General features: G+C 44.8%; 1 protein-coding gene, 1 non-coding gene and 2 pseudogenes across 6 annotated transcripts in view; 2 read left to right on the top strand and 2 right to left on the bottom strand.

Annotated features, from left to right (window-relative positions):
• Positions 1-1,666: 1,666 nt before the first annotated feature.
• On the bottom strand, positions 1,667-1,740 carry TRNAI-AAU. The gene has a single exon. It is a non-coding gene; the product is annotated as a tRNA-Ile (tRNA).
• Positions 1,741-5,918: 4,178 nt separating this feature from the next.
• Positions 5,919-6,037, bottom strand: LOC112473738 (annotated as a pseudogene).
• A 635-nt stretch (positions 6,038-6,672) lies between these two features.
• On the top strand, positions 6,673-6,791 carry LOC112473967 (annotated as a pseudogene).
• Positions 6,792-10,218: 3,427 nt separating this feature from the next.
• The window catches only part of MOK (MOK protein kinase), a 33,240-nt gene continuing 23,853 nt past the window's right edge, over positions 10,219-19,605 (top strand). The window contains exon 1 of one of the 5 annotated variants that reach the window (XM_015599777.2): positions 10,219-10,451. In XM_015599777.2, the coding sequence (XP_015455263.1) occupies positions 10,445-10,451 (7 nt within the window). In that variant the 5' untranslated portion in view covers positions 10,219-10,444. Of the gene's footprint in view, positions 10,452-16,751; positions 18,838-19,605 lie in introns of those variants that run through there. The other 4 variants (XM_025042089.1, XM_025042088.1, XM_025042090.1 and 1 more) reach the window with 4 other exon arrangements.

Here is a 19,605-nt window from a genome sequence, read left to right as displayed (position 1 = left end):
TAAACTTTTACAAAAAAGCCCTTCTCATCCTCCCATCCTCAGATGTCAGAAAGGTGCCCTCTGACCCCTAAGCCAAGAACTTCACCCTTCATCTAAAACACAGTTCTTGGTTTTATCATCTGTTCGAAACCAAAAGAGGAAAAACTTTTTCTCTACCCATTTAGGTTCAATTTTGGAGGGCCTGTAATTTAAACTGACAAATGACAGATTAACAAGAGAAAAGACCAACTTTAATCCTGTATTTTTATTAATGTACCTATGGGAGTTTACAGAAATATGTGACTCAAAGAGGCAGTTAGAATGTGGGGCTTATACATTATCTCAGTAGGGGAAGGAAAGGAGAGACCGGCCCTTACGGGAAAACAAATGACTTTTAGGAAAGATAAACAGGCCCCTACCTAGAGTTGAAGGAAGATACGATAGTTTTGTGACAATGCCCGTTTAAGCGTGCTGCCAACTCCTGTCCAGTGATAAGGGTTGGTCTTCTCTGATTATCCTCAGGGAAGGGGATTTATGACAATGGAATTCTTCTGAGTTCTTTTGGAAGACTCTGTTTTTAGGCAGAGAAGACTGTTAGGGATCTCAAATGCCTTCTGCTCAAATATTTTTGAGCAGAGGCATGTTCTAGACCCTTTCAAGGCCTTGATTTGGAAAAAAAAAAAAAAAGTGCATTCTGCAGGCAGCAATCTCGGCTGCCTCTTTCTCCTCTGGGTCCCTGCATCTAACAAGGAGCCTGACACACGCGTCCGAGCTGTGACACGCAGCAGGTGTTCAGGAGTCTGCTCCAGGTGTTCGCGGCCCCCGGGTTCTCCTAACTGTTCATAGTGACAATGGTCCCGCGGCTGGCACTTAGTGAGAACCTTTCCCACACGCCGGACACTCGCCCTTCATTCTCCGGTGGTCTGTGGACTTGAGTTGTAATTTATTTAAGTCAGAGCTTAAAGCATATTTGAGAAAAGAATGAGTGAGTTAGTAGATGTTCTCACTGGAGATTTTTTGAAGATGGCGGAGCCCCTACCGGACCCTGATATAAAATGGCATTGACCCTAAAAAGCTGGCTTTTGTTAAACTGAACACTCCTGCCCACGCCTGCAGACTCCAACCAGGAATGAGTTGGTGGCCCAGCTGCTGTCTGGCTGCAAACTGCAGGACCACGAGGAACAAGTATGAACCCTAAGATCTCTCTGAAGAGCAAAAAAGTAGCAAGAGAAGGTTTCCAGATGCTTCCACAGCCAGACCGCCTCGCTAGAATCAGGGAGGTCATTGGCCGGTCATTGTCTCCATGAGTGTAGGCTTTGGTGTCCCTCACTGACTGCGGTGCTCCCAGCTTAGACGGCGCCGGGCACACAGTTGGCTCCCTATAAACATTTGTAGCATGCATTAGTTCCAACTCTCAGAAGTCCGGAGAGCTGGGGTCTCTGCAGAGGGCCCTCAGAAGCTCTACATTAGAAAGCGACTGGCGGTGGCATCCTTAAAAAGACCCTAAGAGTGGCTGCGGGGTACAGTGAGCGCCGGATCCTGCCATCTCCCCATAGACCGCCTGCGAAAAAGCGGAGTTTGGAAGACTTCCGCACTCTGATCTGTCCGCACGCAGTTTACAGCCCTCGAAATGTATATTTTAAAAAATGGGAGTGAGATAATCGGCAAAGGAAAAAAAACGCAGCTGTGGCCCGTACGGGGATCGAACCCGCGACCTTGGCGTTATTAGCACCACGCTCTAACCAACTGAGCTAACCGGCCACTTGACGCGAAGCTGCCGCTGCTCTTCCTATGAGGTATCTACGCCTGTGCTGCACTGCAAAGGGGCCTCACGCCTCCTGGCTAAGTCGGTGGCGCTGGTTCTCACCCGCTTCCGGCTGAGGCTGTTCCCATCCCCCATTGGCTGGGTGAAACACCTGAGACCCAGCGGCTTTCAAGGAGAAGGGAGGCGGCCTCTTAGAGCGAATGAGAGGCTTTCAATGGGAAAATGCAAACTGCAGTGGCTTAGCTGGCGAGAAAGATGTTCAAATGTGGCGACTCAAAGCTATTTTTATTTGTCCTCGAGAATCCTTGCAGCATGGAAACTTCGTGCATCACGAGCTTTTGGTGTAGCTAAATAAAGCTTAGCAATTAACAGAAAATCTGAGAAAGGAGAAAAGAACCACTGAATTCCCCACTGCCCTGGGGTCTCATCACCCTTCTTGCCAATTTTTTTCACTATACAGGTGTATTTAAATATATAGATATATATTTTAAATATATATTTAAATATATGTAGAGGGGTACAATGTAACCTTGTTTAAAAGAATATAATTTTAATTCTTGCTTTTTATACTTAATATTCTATCATAAGCATATCCCTAAGTAATTGCAAGTTTCATTTCATTGTAAATGGTTCCTCCTTGTTTCATCAGATGGAGAAGCCGTAGTCTTTCCTCCCCACTTTGGAAAATGTCTTCATTTTGCCCTCTAACTAGCACATGAATAAATCATGAACTTGCTGCTGGATGGGCACCAGACAGTACGCACCCCAAAGAGATAGGGTCTGTATGCATTAGAGAGAGAGAGAGAGAGAGAGAGAGAGAGACAGAGAGACAGAGAGACAGAGAGACAGAGAGACAGAGAGACAGAGAGACAGAGACAGAGACAGAGACAGAGAATGTTGGGAACAAAACTCAAACATGTCCCTTCCCCCACCTGGCTGTTCCAGGGTCTGTGAGAGGCTCTGACCACCTGTGCTGATATGGCAGGTGGTCCAGAGAAGGGAGCACCCGTTTTTCACACTGTGTACATCTCTGATCTGACTGCTTCCGCACCCATGTTTCATCAGGGTTCTCTGTTGCAAGCTGCAGAAGCTAAGTCCAGCTAATCTTAACAGAATATATTTAATTGAAAGGATGTTAGGTAGCTCACCCCACCACCAGGAAGTCTGGAGAACCAGGTTTAAACAAATGGCCACTCAGTCTAAACTTACTAAGCCTGGTAATGCCCTAGTCCCAGGCAGCCAGCTGTGAGTAACACAGACCTAACCCTGTCCTCGTGGAGCCCACAGTTCAGCAAAGACAGGTTTGCAGTGAGTGGAGAGGCCCGGGTGTTGTGCTGAGTGTGCGTAAACCGTGCTGGTCGTGGAGGGTTCTGACACTGGGACACCTGACTGTGTTCTGAAGGTCAGGGATGGATGAGTCTACTAGACCAAAGGGCGTGGAGCCCTCTGGGCAGGGAGAACTACCCGTAATGGCAGGCATCCTGTCTGATTGCTTACAGCTGAATGCCCAGAGCCAGGCACACTGTCTGGAATAGTATGTATTTAATGAGTAGGAGTCAGATAGATGAATGAGCTAATTTTAAAATTATCTTACATTTTAAAACAAAGTCAGATAAAATCATTTCTGTTCGAACTCTCCCCTTCTAGCCCAGCCCTGATAGGGTTGCCAGATTTAGCAAATTTAGTACAAGTATGTCCCATGCGATATTTGTGACACAGTTATACTAAACCAGTATTAGTTGTTTATCTGAAATTCAACTTTAACTGGGCATCCTGGACTCACCTGGCAACTCTACACCCAGACTAATGGCCATCTGAAAGATCCCGCCTAACCTGCTCCTTCCCTCCTTCCCCCTCCCACCTCCCCGATATTCCCCCAGCCCCACCGCCCTCCGTTCCGGGCCTTGCTCACCCGCCCTGCTGCTGCCTTGGGGCTCCTGTCCCGGCTTCCTGGACCCCCTTTCTCCAGACAGTGCCAAGGCCACTTCCTCATCTCCTCTAGGCCTTTGCTTAAAAGTCACATATTCAGCGAAGCTTCCCTGATCCCCTATTTACAGCTGCAACAGGCATCCAGAAAACCCTGCCCTTCCCGCTTCATTTCCTCCATCGCTCGCTTATTTCATGAACCGCAGGGGGGCGGTAATCTCTATTTTGCATCGCCAGCATCTAGGACAGTGGCTGCACATAGTAGGTGGCCATCAAGGTTTGTCGAATGAAGCTAAGTTGATGGACCGTCCCTTAGAGGTCTAGCCCTGACACAAGTCAGCCGGAGTTCCAGCCACGTTTCCCGCGAGCGCGGCGCGCCGGGCCAAGGCTACACGGAGACCGAAGACGCAGTGGCCGAGGGTAGACGGTAGGGGGCACCCGAGACCTACGTGTCCACTCCGCACCCCGGTGCCCAGGTTTCCCCAGGCCCGCGCTGGGTCTCTGGCCTTCGACCGCCAGTTCTCAATCCACCTGACAGCTCTTCCAAGATAGACAAACGCTAATTTCCATTATTTGAGCTAGGAAAACGTAAACATACACGGTCAAAATTACACGGTACAGAGTATTATTATTCGGGTTTTTAAATGTCTGAAAGGGGGACTTTTGTCCAGGCAGCTAGCTACCTTAGATTTTAAACAGTCCATTTACTTTAAACTCAACTTATAAAATTTGTCATTCTATTTATACATTGGAACCTTTAAATGAAAATAAAGACCTACTGTATGAGTTTTCTAGGGCTGCGTACGCAGGCTGAAGTGTCATAAGCTGGGTTGGTTCCTTTGGAAGGTTCTAAGGGAGACGGTGTCCTCAGCTTCTGGGGGCTGCTGGCATCTCTGGTGTTCCTTGGCTGGTAGCAGCCTCACCCTGGTCTCTGCCTCCATGCTCACAGGGATCCCGAGTTCCTAGAACAGTACCCGGCACATAGTAGGTGTTTCGGTAATTATTGGTTGAAAGAATGTTAAATTTATCGTGCGGGGCATTCTGTAGGCCTCTTCTCTGTAGAAGCATGCCCTTCTGTTCTGGCGACATTTCTGGTGAAGGATGGGTCTGAAGGAGATTGGATCGTGTCTCTCACTCCACATTCTCTTTCTTTTTCTGGAACACCATTCTTCAGAGGTCAGCCTTCCGGGCTGGTTCTCTAATTTCCTTCTCTCTTCTATGGTTTGGGCCTCTGTATTTCGTCTCTTCCTGGACAGTTCTCTTGAACTTTCTTCCATCCTTCTTTTTACATTTTTAAATTTTTACTCGGGCCTTGACACACACAAAGATAGAGCAAAACTTGATGTAGGAGCTGAATTCTTGCCAGTCGATTTTGGAAAGAAAGGGGGAGAAAAACAGAAATGAAATGCTTTGTTGTACAATACGTACCATGTCGAAGCTGTTAGACAATACGAAAGAAAACTAGATAAACAGAAGGACTTTTCAGACGTGGCTTCTAATTTGCTACAACAAATCAGGTGGTTCCAGAGACTTTAACAAATGTTCTTCCTTCAGGCATGGACATTACTTGCAAAGCTCTTACAAGGATCTCTTTTAGACGTTAAGAGAGAGCCATAGAAACACAGAGAGCTGGAAGCCGCGGACTCAGGTCTGAGCCTACGGTGGCCGCCAGTGAGTGGGCGACCTTGGCACAGCGCTTCACCTCTCTGGGTCTCCAGCGACAGGCCACAAGGCTTCCACAACCTGTCAGTCTGCTGTTTAATTCCTTTTTATCAAGGGTTAAATTTGTCCTGGATGCAAATCAGTCCCTCTCTCCTATCGCTTTAAGAGCTGAATTTTAATATTTCCTAGTCTTCTTTTAGAAAACCTTTTCTTACACTTAAAAAAAAAAAAAAAACAACTATTACTCTATTACACTTAAAAAAAAATCTTTCTCTGAGAGAACTGCATCGACTTCTCTCTAGTCTCAAGTTCACCTATTTTCGCATCCACACTAGACGGAATCTCATTGTAGTGTGTAGTTACTTACCGATCTTCATGCTAATTTGAATGGCCGATGTTTTTCTTGCTCTTCCTTATTTCATACTACTGTTCGAGCTTAGTTTTCCTCTGAGAAATGGTTATTATTTTCTAAAATGAATCTGATTTCTAATATCTTTTTTATTTTTTAAAATTATACTATATGTATTGTTTTGTATCCTGCTTTTTTAAAATAGACTTTTACTTATTTATTTTTATTTTTTTTTAACGCCTACAGCACTTGGTCTTCCTAGGTGGTCTCCCATCCAAGGACTAACCAGGCCCGACCCTGCTTAGCTTCTGAGATCAGAGGAGATCAGGCGTGTTCAGGGTGGCACGGGCGTAGACTTGATTTCTAATATGTTTAAGTAGATTTGCATTTTATTCACCTCACCAAAGTTAACACATTTGAAATTTCTGCCATTCCTAATTTTTTTTTCCAATTTCTGCCAGTTTCCTGGTTAGAACATTAATTAAGATGCTCAGCAGGAGCAAACAGATTCCCTGCTAAACATCGCCTAATGGCTGAATCTCTTGACATTGGAAAACAGGGAACAGCTAATGTTAGACTATGGGGTGAACTGCCTGAGAAACTCATTTCGAATGAGTCAAAAAGCTCAAGTGGCTATAATTAGGCAGTGTTCATGCCGAGTTTAAAAGCTGAACCCTAAGATGCAGGGTGGCTCCATCTCTTGAGCGTGGAATACTCGCATCTGGCGGCTGGCACTGTGTGCTGTGCAGGCAAGGGGCTCGGGGCAAAGTTGCTGTTTCTCATTTGTCGAGTCTTCTTATCATTTCCGGCATGAGTGATCCAAGGAAGCAGGTGACCAGGCCATAGAGCTGAAAGCTGAGAAGGCCAACACCCCTGCATGGTGTTTGACAGTGTTTTTGTAGGGAGAGATGTCCCCCAGCAATCGCTTTTTCTTTGTGAAGTAGCATTTCTTAGTCTATTTAGAATTAAAGAAAGAATAATGAATTATCTAGTCTATGGCCATGTCACCCTGAACACGCCCGATCCCGTCTGATCTTGGAAGCTAAGCAGGGTCGGGCCTGGTTAGTCCTTGGATGGGAGACCACCTAGGAAGACCAGGTGCTATAGGAATAAAAAAAAAAAAAAGAAAATAATTATCTAGGCCTGGGATTCTCAAAACAAAGTCACTGGTGCAGCAGCAGTGTCCCCTGGGATCCTGTTTAAGATGCCAATTCTCAAGCCCCAACCCGGACTCGGAATCTCTGGGGCCCTGGAATCTGGATTTAAGAAACCAGAGTCACCTGCAGGCAGATGGTTTTAGCACTGCTAAAGTTTGAGAACCAGCGCTCTAGGCAAAATCTTTTCATTCCCTTCTTGTCTTCCTGCCATGGTCCCCTGTCTGTGTCCTTTGGTTTTTCGTGCTGTAGGCCCTTCCCCTATGCCTCTCCCAGTGCCTAGAGATGTGACATGCAGGCTGTGCACCAGGGATCTGGGCTGGATGGGCAGGTGAGGGCTGCAATGTAGCAGGCCCTGCTCACCAGGACAAGTACAGTAAGTCCGTGTCTACTCACAGGAGGCGCCTTGTCCTAACTCCCCAGGACCTAGGGTCTCCTTTATGATTTCACCACCGAGAAATCCTATCAGCGGTGAAGCAGCAGAAAATCCACCAGCACGTGGTGATCAGAAACAATTAGGCTGGGACTCACCTGTTGAATGCATTTACCTGTTTAACAGGCGCCTGATGAATATCCAGTAACACGAGCTGCCTGCGTGGAGATAAAACAGGTGGGCGGCCCAAGATGCTTAGAACCTACCTGGGTAGAAGAAAGAAACATGAGGAGACAGTGAGAGAAAGATAAATGCAACATCTAGACAAGTGTCAAAATGAGGGGAAAGACCACAAGGAGATAAGAAGGATAAACTCGAATCCCTGTGGTCCGCAGACGTTAGACGTGGCCTTGCAGAGCCACCGAAGACGGCACATCGACCATGATAATACCGGCAGCAAGCACCTTTGGTTGGTTTTTCAATTTATTTTGAGATACAATTCACATAAAATACTATTCTAATCATTTAATATTCATTTCTGCAGTTGTGCAACCATGGCCACTAATTTCGGAACATTGACAGCATCACAAAAAGGAGCCCCGTACGTATTAGGGGTCACTCTCCACTTCCCAGCCTCTGGCAATCACTCATCGACTCTCTGTCTCCACGGATTTTGCCTATGCTGGACGTTTCCTATAAATGGAATCGTACAATATGTGGCCTTTAGTGTCTGGCTTCTGTCACTTAGCATCAAATTTTTGAGACTGCTTAATGGGTATGGGTTTTCCACTGGGGTGATGAACATATTTTGGAACTAGGTAGAGGTCATGGTTGCATAACTTTGTGAATGTACTAAATGTTTGAATGATCGGACGGACCATCAGAAATGGCCTAGATGCCCATCAGCAGAGTCCCAGTTAATAAGGATGGTACAAGCACAAAATAGAGCCGCCATCAAATAAAACAAAGATGCTCTCCAAGTTAAAGTGTTGAGTAAAAAATGCAAAGTGCAGAACAGTTTATACTATGCCACCATTTGTGTAAGAAAAAGGAAAAATGAATAAAAGATCCCTTATAGGTTGACTATTCTATGGAGAGAGGAACTGGGGCAGAAGGGTACGAGCAGGGAATTTCTGTTGTATTGTTTTTATTGTTTTTGAATCTTGAATCATGTAAATGTATTACCTATTAAAAAAAAGATAACACTGTATAACACGTTGTTTGAAGAAGGAAAGATAACCTTCTAAACCCAAACCATTTTGGGTTGAAAAGTGTGAGAGGAGAGAAAGGAGGGAAGATGGGGTGGGCGAAGAGTGAGGGACTGAAGATTTCAGGTAGAGGGAGAAATCCGGATTTACGGGGTGACAAATCTGGATTTATCTTGCGACAGGCACTTGTGGAGACTTGGTCTCAGTGGGGCTGGAAGGAAGAGGCTGGGATCAGCAAGAGGTGAGGTGGGTAGAAAAAGGAGGAGGGGCATGAAGAAAACCGAGGGGTCTGCAGGGGAAATGGGGAGAAGGGAAGTGTCAGGTGGGGTGCACCTGGGCAGATGATTTTGCCCTTGGCTGAGATGGGATCCCAGGAAAGTAGGTCTGGGTGAAAGATGGTGAGGCTAGCTTGGGAAGTGTTAGGGGAGAGGACTGCGCTGGGCTTAGGAGCGGAGTAGCTTCCATCCAGGGGAGGAGAGATAAATCGTGTCCCAGAGTGAGGACAAGAGAGAAGGCTGGGAAATTGAAAATAGAAATTGAAACTGAAAAATTTCCTGTTTCAATCTTTTTCTTGAATGGCTTCTTAATTTTAGTAGCTAATATCGAGTGTCCAAGCAGTGTGGGGAGAAGAGGATTCATATGCAGAGCTCTGTAAGTATCGATAGTGTTTTTGGAGAGTGATATAATCAATCCACATTTACATTTGTAGATGCCTTTCAACCTGTCAGTTCCTACAGAAACAGTCACATGTGTGTTCAGAGATATGCACACAGATATTTTCTTAAGTATTGTTTGTAATAACAAAAATGAGAAACAGTAATAGGGATGTGGTTTAAAGTCAAGAGTATATCCATACTATGAAATATTAGGCAGCAGTTAAAAAGCATAGGGTAGCTCTATATGTGCTCATATTAAAGATGACTGTGATTCATTAAGTGAATAAAGCAAATTATAGAAGAATGTGAATTTCAATTATGGAAAAAAATCTGTCCAAATTTATACACAGAAATTCTGAAAAGATGCCACCCAACTGTTGCTGGTGGTCAACTCTGGGGAGGATGCGGCATGAGAAGTGCTTTGAAAAAATTCTTTCAAATTTTACTTTATATACTTCTGCGCTTTGATTTTTTTACAATAGACACATTTTACTTAATTTCAAAAATTAATAGGAAAAAACAGGAATACCTGATCTTAAGGCGTAGTTGTGAGGATGAAATAAACAAATAAATGACAATGAACTTCATAACATGCTGTGCGGATAAAGAGGTAGTTATTTTTATCGCATTTTTACTTCCTCGAGGGCTAAGCCACTGTCTGCTCCGTCATCTTATCTGCACATAGTTCATTCATCTATTAATTTCTTCAATTTGACAGTAGAATCCAAGTTTCAAGAAGTGAGGGATCTTGTTCACACCGCTCTGCTACATGTCCCCAGTGCCTGCAACAGTGCCTGGCGTTCAGTAAATGTTCATTGAATTAAAAAAAGAAGAACTTACAAATGGGCTGTTATGTACCAGACTACTGGTTAGTAGATGCTCAATTGTAGGATGAGACTTCAAAGAACAGGTATCAATTGACAATTACTTAGTGCGTGCCAGCCCAGTTAAAGTTCAAGGCTGTCATCCGCCAAGGCATTAGGCCCCAAATAGGTAAATTCTCAGGAGGGCTGGGAATACCACGATCCTGGCAAACGTCGCCTACACTCAGAGGCGGGGCACTTTGAGAGTGGCGAGGGACGTTGCTTAGCAACGAGACCGCGGAGGCGGACCCCACTGCGCACGCGTACAGATGAGGCCGGCGGTCGCAGGCCGTCCGTTTTGCGCACGCGCGGGAAGCGGCTTCTGGGCCTTCAGGGCTTGACGGTTGCTAGGGTGACAGCGATACAACATGGCGGCCGGGTCCTAACGCTCTCGGACGAGGGACCGCCGCCGAGGTCCTAGTTCCGGACCCTGCCTCGGAGGCGTGGAAGCCAAGGGCTCCCCTTTCTGCCCCTTTCCTCTCCGTCCAGTACCGGCTTCCGCATCCAGGATGAAGAGTGAGCGGGGCCGAGGAGGGGCGGGGACGCGAGGGCGACGGCGGGAGCTGGAGGGCCGGGCCCGGGGGTGGCCAGAGGGGCCGGAGGGCCTTGGGGGCCCGGCCTCGTCGCCCTGCCGCGGGCGCTCGGGACCCCGAACCTCCCAGGGCCGTCAGAAGCCGGCGCCCCCGGGCAGCTCGAGGGGTTCGGGGCGGGGCTGACGGCGTCGACCCGCGGCGCGCCGAGGCGGGCTTCGCTGCGCGGCTGCGGGAGCGTCTGGGGAGCTGAGTGCGAATGTGACACTTTCCTAACGCTGGCTTGGACCCGAGCGCCTTCTCGAACATTCGGAAGTAATGCGAGCGCTTGCGGCGTGGTCGCCCTGCCTCGTAAGGACATCGGTCGAGGGGACCAATTGAGAGGAGAGCTGGGCAGTCGTGTTTTCATCGGAACTATTTTTTAGGCATTTTGAAACAACCATTTAGTGAAATGAAGAGTGTTACTGGAAGTTGGGAAGTGAGGTGGTCAGCCCAGAAAATATAACGGCTAAGAGACGTGCCCGTTGTAACGGGTACAGCATTACCTGGTTGAAAATGTGGACTTTTTTTTTTTTTTTAACGTTACTGTCGAGATATAATTGACATTTATGGTGGTAAGCCAGAGGTGCCAAAAAAAATTCCGACTTCCTTTGCTGCGGAAAGATTAAATTATTTTAGGTGTAATTGTAATGTTACTAATTGTCAATTGATAATTGTCTAGCACATAAATCGTGTGACAAAGATATTTAAAATAATGCATCTCATTCACCCTTTACAAGGCGTTCTTATTTTCTCTTTTTGGATATTGTTTACATGTTTGTCTTTTTCATTAATGCACCCAAAGCTGTGATTGGAATACAAGGTCTACAAAAAAGCTTTATGCTTTTGCTTATAGTGCGAACTTACGTACGCATATTTTTTACTATATTCCTTTTTCGCTTCCCAACTATTTACTTTGAACATTTTCGAATCTACAGAAACGTTGCAGGAAGAATTCCTTGGATATTTATCAACCCTTCATCAGATGCCCCATTTCACTTTCTGCTCCCTGCTCGCTCACTTGTGCTCTGGCATTTTCTCTCTCTCTAAGTTATGTATTTATTTTCACTGAACCTTTTGAGAGTTGGTTGTAGAAATCATGACATTTCACCACTAATAATTCAGCAAGTATCTGCTAAGAACAAGGACGTTTTTATACACTACCACAGTAAAAATAACGTGTTGATACAATGCTGTTAACGAGTTCGCAGTCTGTATTTCAGATTTTCTCAGTTATCCCAATGACATTGGTTATAGGTGTTTTTAATTTTTTTCCAGGATCCAGTCAAAAATTACAAATTGCATTTTGTTGTCATATTTCTTGGGTCTTCTTTAATTTGGCAGGGACCTGACTTTGTATTTTTCATGACGATTTTCTAGAATCCAGGCCACATGTTTTGTAGAATGTCCCCCAGTTTGGATTTGTCTGATTGTTTCTTCATGATTAGTTTTGGTGTAAATATTTTTGTCAGTGATACGTCAAAGGTGATACTGTGTCATTGTCAGTGTGTCCCATCTGGAGTGGGATGTCGGTGTGTCTTAGTTTTGGTGAAGTTAGGTTTGATCGCTTGATCATTCTGTTTATTCACTTTTGCCTCATAGACCCTTCGTGCCCTTCTGCTAGAGTCAACCATTTTGACCAGTTTCCTATGTGTGTGTATATGTATGTATGTATGAACATGTATCTATACATTTATATATGTGTGTCTCTCCTCTCTTTTTTAAACACTAATGTTTGCATTTTATAAATATATAGAGAGACACATATATAAACACTTGCATTTTATTATATCTTTTAAACTTCCGGGTTTTTTACGTGGTAGGTATGATTTGATATGTTCTTTCAGATGGGCGTTTTGGTAGTTTTTCAATTACTTGGTCTAGTGGTACATCTCTAGTCTCTCTTCTACCTTAAAATCCAGAATGAGAACTGGTGTAACCTATTGTCCCCCAGGTGTGAGTCCTGATCATTAATTAAATATTTAACAAATAGTTGGCCGCGGAGAGACTATCCCAGAACAGGAAGTCACAGAGACAGAGTCATGGAAGTAGAATGAACAGGGAGAATGAAGAATGGTGAAATTGGACTCATCGCTTGAGGTCAGTGATTGGGCCTGAGAATACTGGATTATGTTGGTCTGTATTTTAGGGTTTTCTAGATGTCTCATTTGTTTTCTAGGCAATGCCCAAGTGTCTAGGGACATAGGGAGCATTCTGTGCATTATGCTGGCCGCCTCCTTCCATTTCGCACCGTTGTAAGGAGTAACACAGTGAAGTTGTTAAGACCGTGGGCTTTGGAGCCAGGCAGGCGTGGCAGCCTCTGGCAGGTGACTGACCTTTCTTTTCTTATGCTTGTTTTCTTATTTACTGCAATGTAACAAGTCCCCCCAACTTGGTGGCTTAAAGTAAAAACAATCATTATTCTCATGTTTCCATGGGTTGCCTGGACACGCGTAGGCAGGTCTCACTCAGAGTCTCTTACGCAGTCGCAGTCAGATTGCAGTTGGAGGTAGAGACACCTCATAAGTGCGCTCACTCGTGTGTCTGGTGGCTGGTGCTGGTTGTCCGCTGGGACCTCCGCCTGGGTTGCCAGCCGGAGCACTGGGATTTCTCGCAGCGTGGCAGTTGGGTTCTGAGGGTGAGCATCCCCAGAGGTCGAGAAGGAAGCAGCAATACCGGTCTGACCTTGCCTCAGAGATGGCCGAGTGCCACGGCCGCATCTCCCAGATCTGGGGAGAGAGAACATGGATCCCACCTCTTGATGGAGGAGTGGCAAAGACCCAAGGTCAGACGAGCCTGGGGGTGGGATCTCTAGAGGCCGCCGTCTTTGGAAAATAAAATCTGCCACACTCATTTTAAACAGGAGGAATCATACCTATTTTATATGATTGTTTAAAGGAGTAAATGAGATAACCTTCGCAAAGCTCATAGCGTAGTGGCTAGTACATGGTACATGGAGAATGAATTATTCCAGAAGATGGAAGGCAGGGGTATAAAAGGCGGAAGAATGACAAACATCGGTCAGATCCTTACTTTGAAAAATTTTTACCATTGTCTGATGTAGTGGGAGTATGAATTTTTTTCCTATCTGAACTTTTTAATGGATTATTCAAAACATACCTATAAAAAGAGAAAAAAACCTACATGTTCTGAAGACAGTCACAGTCTGTAGTCATAGTCTATTATCTCACAGATAATTTAAAAAACCATCTGTTGTAATTGCAGTGAGGTTTAAGCTTTGTCCGTTATCACTGTCTCTTTATAGAATCAAAGTTGCGAGGTACCTCAAATGATCTCGTTCCATTCTCTTCTTCCTGGTGGGCATACCTTCTGTTTTTATAAACAGGCTAACATGTTTTCTCTAAATTAAAACAAAAATATGTTGGCTTTGAGAAATTCAAACAGTGGAATGTTTTGAGTAAGTCTCAGGACCTTCCCTCACCTGGCAAAGTCGGTCCTGGTTAACATTAAGTGTACTTCTGTAAATTTTCTGTGCATGTTTTCTGTACATATACATACATACGTACATACATTTATCCCTTAAACAGATACCCCAAACTAAATGGGGTTATATTAAGTATATTGTACTGCAATTTGCTAGGGTGAAGCTTCGATGAAGATGTTTGAACAAAGATTTTTGAGTAATTCTTCATGTGGCATTCCATTCCTTACTGGGTTAAAGGGTGCGATTTAAATTTAAAAAATTTAAGAGTTTACAAATAATTTGATGTCCTTTCATGTTTTCATGATGTTTGGTAGTTCAGGTCATAATTTTCCTCAGTACACCATGTAAATTAATCAGGTACAGACCTCTTCATTGAGGTTCTTGACCTTGTTTCAGTAATTTGCTTTGAATTAATCTCCTGAAGAGTGGAAATTAGAAGCTGAATCCTCTTCCTTACAAGTTTGGTTGAGACTTGTTCTCTGTACACAGTAATTAACCTCCCCCCGATTCTTATCATCCCTCAGCAGGCTATGCAGCCCCGCAGCTCCACAGCGCCAAGGCCTGTCACCTGCCTTGATTAAGATCTTTAGAAGCAGTGCTTGAATACAGATGTTTGCACTTGAGCTTGACAAGTTTCTCAAAAAGTGAATTTGACCTCCACTTTCACGGTTAAGTAAGGATTAAATTCCACTTAAACTAGCCTTCGTTTAATAAAAGTGAATGGAATCTTAATATGAATGGTCTCATTTATGTTCTTTTTCCCACCCTTTTCATACAGCTGTAGTTAAGTCCTCTTTGTCTTGAGTCTGGGTGGGTAGTTTGTGTGTTTTTGGTGACTACTGTATTTATTCCTATCAGTGTGGTGCCGGGTCTTTAAAGGCCTGTGAAAATATGCCAGGTCTTGTTGGAGAGAATAGAAAGATACTTTTCCTAGGTGATCCTCCATGGGAGTGCTTCTCTTTTTCGCTCTCCTGCCCTTCATCCTTGTTTTATACCCAGACCTTCTGTCCACTGAAAGAGCCCTGGGGGACACGGTGAGCCTGTATCCACCACAACCATCTCCAGGGCCGCAGGTTGCACTTATTGCTGGCTGGCCGTGACGGTCTGGAGGCAGCCTGGAATGTTGGCACACACTCAGAATTTATAGTTATATATTAAAGTGTACAGTTGACTATTGTCCAAGGAAGTCTGCCTAACTTAATTTACCTGTGCCGAAACACAGACTGGAGTTCGTTGTGTAAAGTTCCCCCTTCTTCTCTTCTCAAATCTGAATTCCTCAGTCCACCGCCCGACTTTTAGTAACTGGCCTTCGTCCTTCTGGTGAGCTGTCTGTCCCCCTTCAAATTGCTATTATAGTGTTAAGATAGTTCATTTTAAGCTCACGTTTCTGTTGGCAGTTAGCCAATGGGTTCACCGCTTTCTTAAACTTCTTGAGAATGCCCACGCCCACACCACACACATTTATAGTAATACATTCATTGTGAGCATTGAAAGCTACAGAAAATTATAATGAGGAAATGAAATCACCATCAGTCCCACCCAGGTATGGTGTTATGGAACTGAAGGGGTTCGCAGCTTGGGGTGTTCTATTTAAGAGCAAGAGGTGGCTCTCGCTAGGTAGTTCTGTTTACTGCAGCAAGTAAAGGCGGCAGGGATTCACATGCAAAGCTCTGTCTCCCCGCAGGGAGGCCGCCATTGCTTCTATAGAGTATCCGGTTAATTACATGTCGATTTCTTCTTTGCTGTTGGCCACTCTTATCCAGTTGGGTTCTTGTCTGGCTCATTCTGTTTATAGCTACTTCTGGAAAATTCTGTGCTATATTTTGACAGTTAGCGAGACTAGCATTTAGTAAGAACCACCCAGACCTCGATACCCTTGTCTTATCTAAGGATAGATACTTTAAAAATTTTTACACATTTGCACCCACTCTTTTTCTATGCAGGTGTATGTATTTGTAGGATCATTACCATCCTGTTTTACCTTAACATTAAATTATGGCCGAATATTTTTCTATATCATTAAATATTATTTGACAGCATCATTTTTAATGGCTACATAATATTTTAGCTTGTGGCTATTCCATAATTATTAGATCATTTCCTTGATATTAAATATTTAAGTTTTTCGTATTCTTGCTATCGTGACGCTGTGATGAACATCTTTGTCTATAAACTTTGTTTGTGTCTCTGTTGGTATTTTTGGGATAAGAACCTGGAAGTGTAATTGCTGAGCCAAAGGACGTGGACTCTTATCTAATACCTTTTTCCTACTTAAACAAGTAATTCATGTTTATTGTAGCATATTCATACCATGCGGAAACGGTAAAGCAGAAAGCGAGAGTCTGCCGTCCGCCTCCTCCAGGAAGCGCGTCCCCGCCTGGGGGGAGCGGCTGTTCTCAGGGGCTTGCTGCTCGTGGCCGTGTCGGTCGCGCCACCTCACACGGGCACTGCCACTCCGCAGCCTTGTTCCTGTGTGCAATACACATGCTCGTTGCAGACTTTTGCCACTTTGATAGAACTTTTTCTTTTTTTTAAGCAACTCTTCTAACTTTGTATTCCTTTGAGTTACTAGTAGTTTTTTGTGTTGACAATTTTGATCTCTTAAGTGAATTGTCTTAATGTTCTTCTTGGCCTTTTTTTTTCATTGAGAAGTATTAGTGTTTTGGTTATTTATTTGTAAGTAGCTTTTATAAATAAATATATTAGGTGTTGTCATATTTGTTGCAAATATTTTTTCAGATTGTAGTTTGCCTTTACCTTTTGTTCGTGAAGTTTCCGACGTAAACACATTAAAGTGTGTCGCTAGGCTCGCTTCTGGATCTTCCTTTGTGACTTCCTTCATTGACCTTCAGCTTTAAAAGGCCATTCCCATTTGATGGGCTATATATGAATGCGTTTTCTTTTAGTTAGATTTTTACATTCAACTTTTTACCACTATTTACCAACATTTAAGTGCATCGTGGAATAAGGATCTAACTTGAATTTTTAAAATGTGAAATCTCCAGATTTTAACAGCGTTATTGAGCTTATTTGCACACAGTAAAATTCACCAATTTTAATTGTACAGTTTAATGATTTTTTGCAAATGTGGACAGTGGTGTTTCTGCCACCACAACCAAGGTGTAGAAGCCCTACATCACCCAAAAAGCTCCCCTGTGGCCATTCGCAGTCCCCTCCTCTACTCCTGGCTCCAGGGATCACTGATGTGCTTTCTCTTTTCTAGAATTTCGTATAAATGCAATGTAGTAATGTATATGTAACTGTAGGTGGTCTTTTGAATCTGGCCTATTGCATTTAGCATGATGTTTTTGAGGTTCATGCATGTGGTGGCATGTGTCAGGGGTTCTGTCTTTTTTATTGCTGAGTAGTATTCTGTTGCATGTAGGTATCACAATTTATTTGTTCAGTTAGGGAATATTTAGGTCGTTTCCATTGTTTGGCTACTGTGAATAATACCGCCATGAACATTCATGTACAAGTCTGTGTGGAAATATGTTTTCATTTATCTAGGATAGTTCCTGGGAGTGGAATTGCTAGATTGTATGGTAAGTGTATATTTAACTTTATAAGACACCTCCAGACTATTTTCTGAAGCGGCTGTACCACTTTTCATTCCCATTATCCATATATGTGAGATCCTTTTATGCCACATCTTCGTCAACACTTGGTATTTTCAGTCTTCTTAGTTTTAGCCATTTTAGTGGCTGTGCTTTAACTTTAGTTTTAAGAGACAATTGTTCTCGCTTTGTTAAATGACTGTCTCACGTCGCGAAAGGCAGGAGGTTGCGGCTCAGTGCAGGCATCGTCAGGGAGTGTCGAGAGACCCGATTGCCTGATGGATGAGCTGTGTCAGAGCTTTGAAAGTGACTGGATCAGGAGAGACCAAGCAGGACTCAGTGGTTACCTGAGAGGGTTCTGCCCCTCACAGCTGGGGTTTGTGCCTTGCTGTTCCCCTGCCACAGAACCAGTCCCTGTGTCACTGGCAGTGGGCCCCGAATTCTGCCTTTTTCACGGGCCTCGTCGGCTGAGCCAGAGATTCTGGAAGAGATCCATCACTGAGGTCAGCGCTCTCACAGGTGCATTTGCGTGACTTCATCTGCGTCCCCTTGGTGTGGTCTGCTTGTGGGAGGCAGCAGGGGTGGTGTGGTCAGGAAGTGGCTTCTGGAGTGAGATGCCCTGATGTTAAGCGCTGCCCTTCTGCGGATGGATGTGATCTTGGGCAGGCTACTTAACCTCTCTGTGTCTTTGTTCCTCGTTTGTAAGGTGGGGTAATGGGGTACCCATTGCATGTTGAGATGATTAAATGAACAATGGTGCCTGACACCTAGCTCAGATCTTGGTGTTTAGTCAACACTGTTCTCCAATAAAAGGAACAAGAGCTCTTTGGAGAAATGGCTGATCCCAGGGCTGAGACAGGAAATATACAAGATTTGGTAGTGCCAGGAAGTGAGAAAGAACTAAAAACAAACAAATCCCTTATTGATGGGGACATTTCAAAGTGACACAGGAGCCAATTGAAAGTGCTCCCAGTGGCGAAAGCAATTTGGGCAACAAAATAAAGTAGTGTTAGATTATCTCAAAATATAAGATAAATATCCATGCATCTGTACTAATATAAACGATTGAATAAATAAATGGGAGAATAGACCAGCTTCCCTTGTTGTAGAGTGCCAACCAACTTATGTAGGTGCTCCGCCCTCCAGGAGGGGACAGTATCCCCTACTCGTGAAGCATGTGACATACGGTGTGACTTCTTCCAAAGGGTACAGTATGGAAAGAGGGGAAGGAGAGCCACTTTGCAGTGGAGCAACCTGACAGACATGGCCTCAGCCTGGTGATCAAGGTCAGCATCCACGGTGACAAGTCATGCTGATAGTACGAGCCCTTGGTATGCTGTCATGAAATGGTATGGTAGTGCCGTAGCCTTCCTCCCCCGAACCCATAACCTGAGTCTGATCGTGCGGAAAACAGCCAGATCCCAGTATATCCCGTCTGACCTGTGCTCCTCCAAACTGTCAGTGTTACCCAGACAAGGAACGTCTGAGACATGACAACTAGATGTAATGTGGTCTCCATCAGCCTGACACAGATCGTTCCATCTAGGCGATTCCCTGAGACCCTGCCTCCCCCAACTTGCGGACCCACCCAAGCTGCTTCCAGTGGCTTCTCCATACTAATGGTCTGTCTTGGCTCATGCTGCAGACTTTCCTAAATTCTCTCAAAGCCTCACAAAACATAAAGAAGCAGGATCTGGCTTTGATGTGCTCGAACCTCTTGCTGAGCAGCCCCAAGCCCAGCACTAGCAGCAGCCAGCCTTAGTTTCTGGGTTGGCCTCTCAAGGTGCCTATAAGCCCAGCACGGGTGGCAGCCTCTGTGGATTACTTGGTGATGTTACCTGGTGGCTCCAGAAGTGCATAGGCTGTGGCTGAACTTGGCCTGCAGCTGGGCCTCTCCTAGGAGGCCCTTGGGCTGGCTCACCCAGTGGCCCGCTTTGACTTGTGACAGAGCCCGAGCACCACCCAAGGCTACATCTGAGGAGGACACATCCAAAAGGCAGACTGGGCACCAGAGCCCTGCTAAAGTGAATCCTGCTCCGTAGGGTCAGCCCCTCACTGGCCAGTCCTCATAACCAATCAGCCTGGGGTTCAGTCCCTCC

This window comes from Pteropus alecto, unplaced genomic scaffold, assembly GCF_000325575.1.
Source record: "Pteropus alecto unplaced genomic scaffold, ASM32557v1 scaffold8, whole genome shotgun sequence".
NCBI classification, from domain to species: Eukaryota; Metazoa; Chordata; class Mammalia; order Chiroptera; family Pteropodidae; genus Pteropus; species Pteropus alecto.
This window is presented reverse-complemented; position numbering and strand designations above follow the sequence as displayed.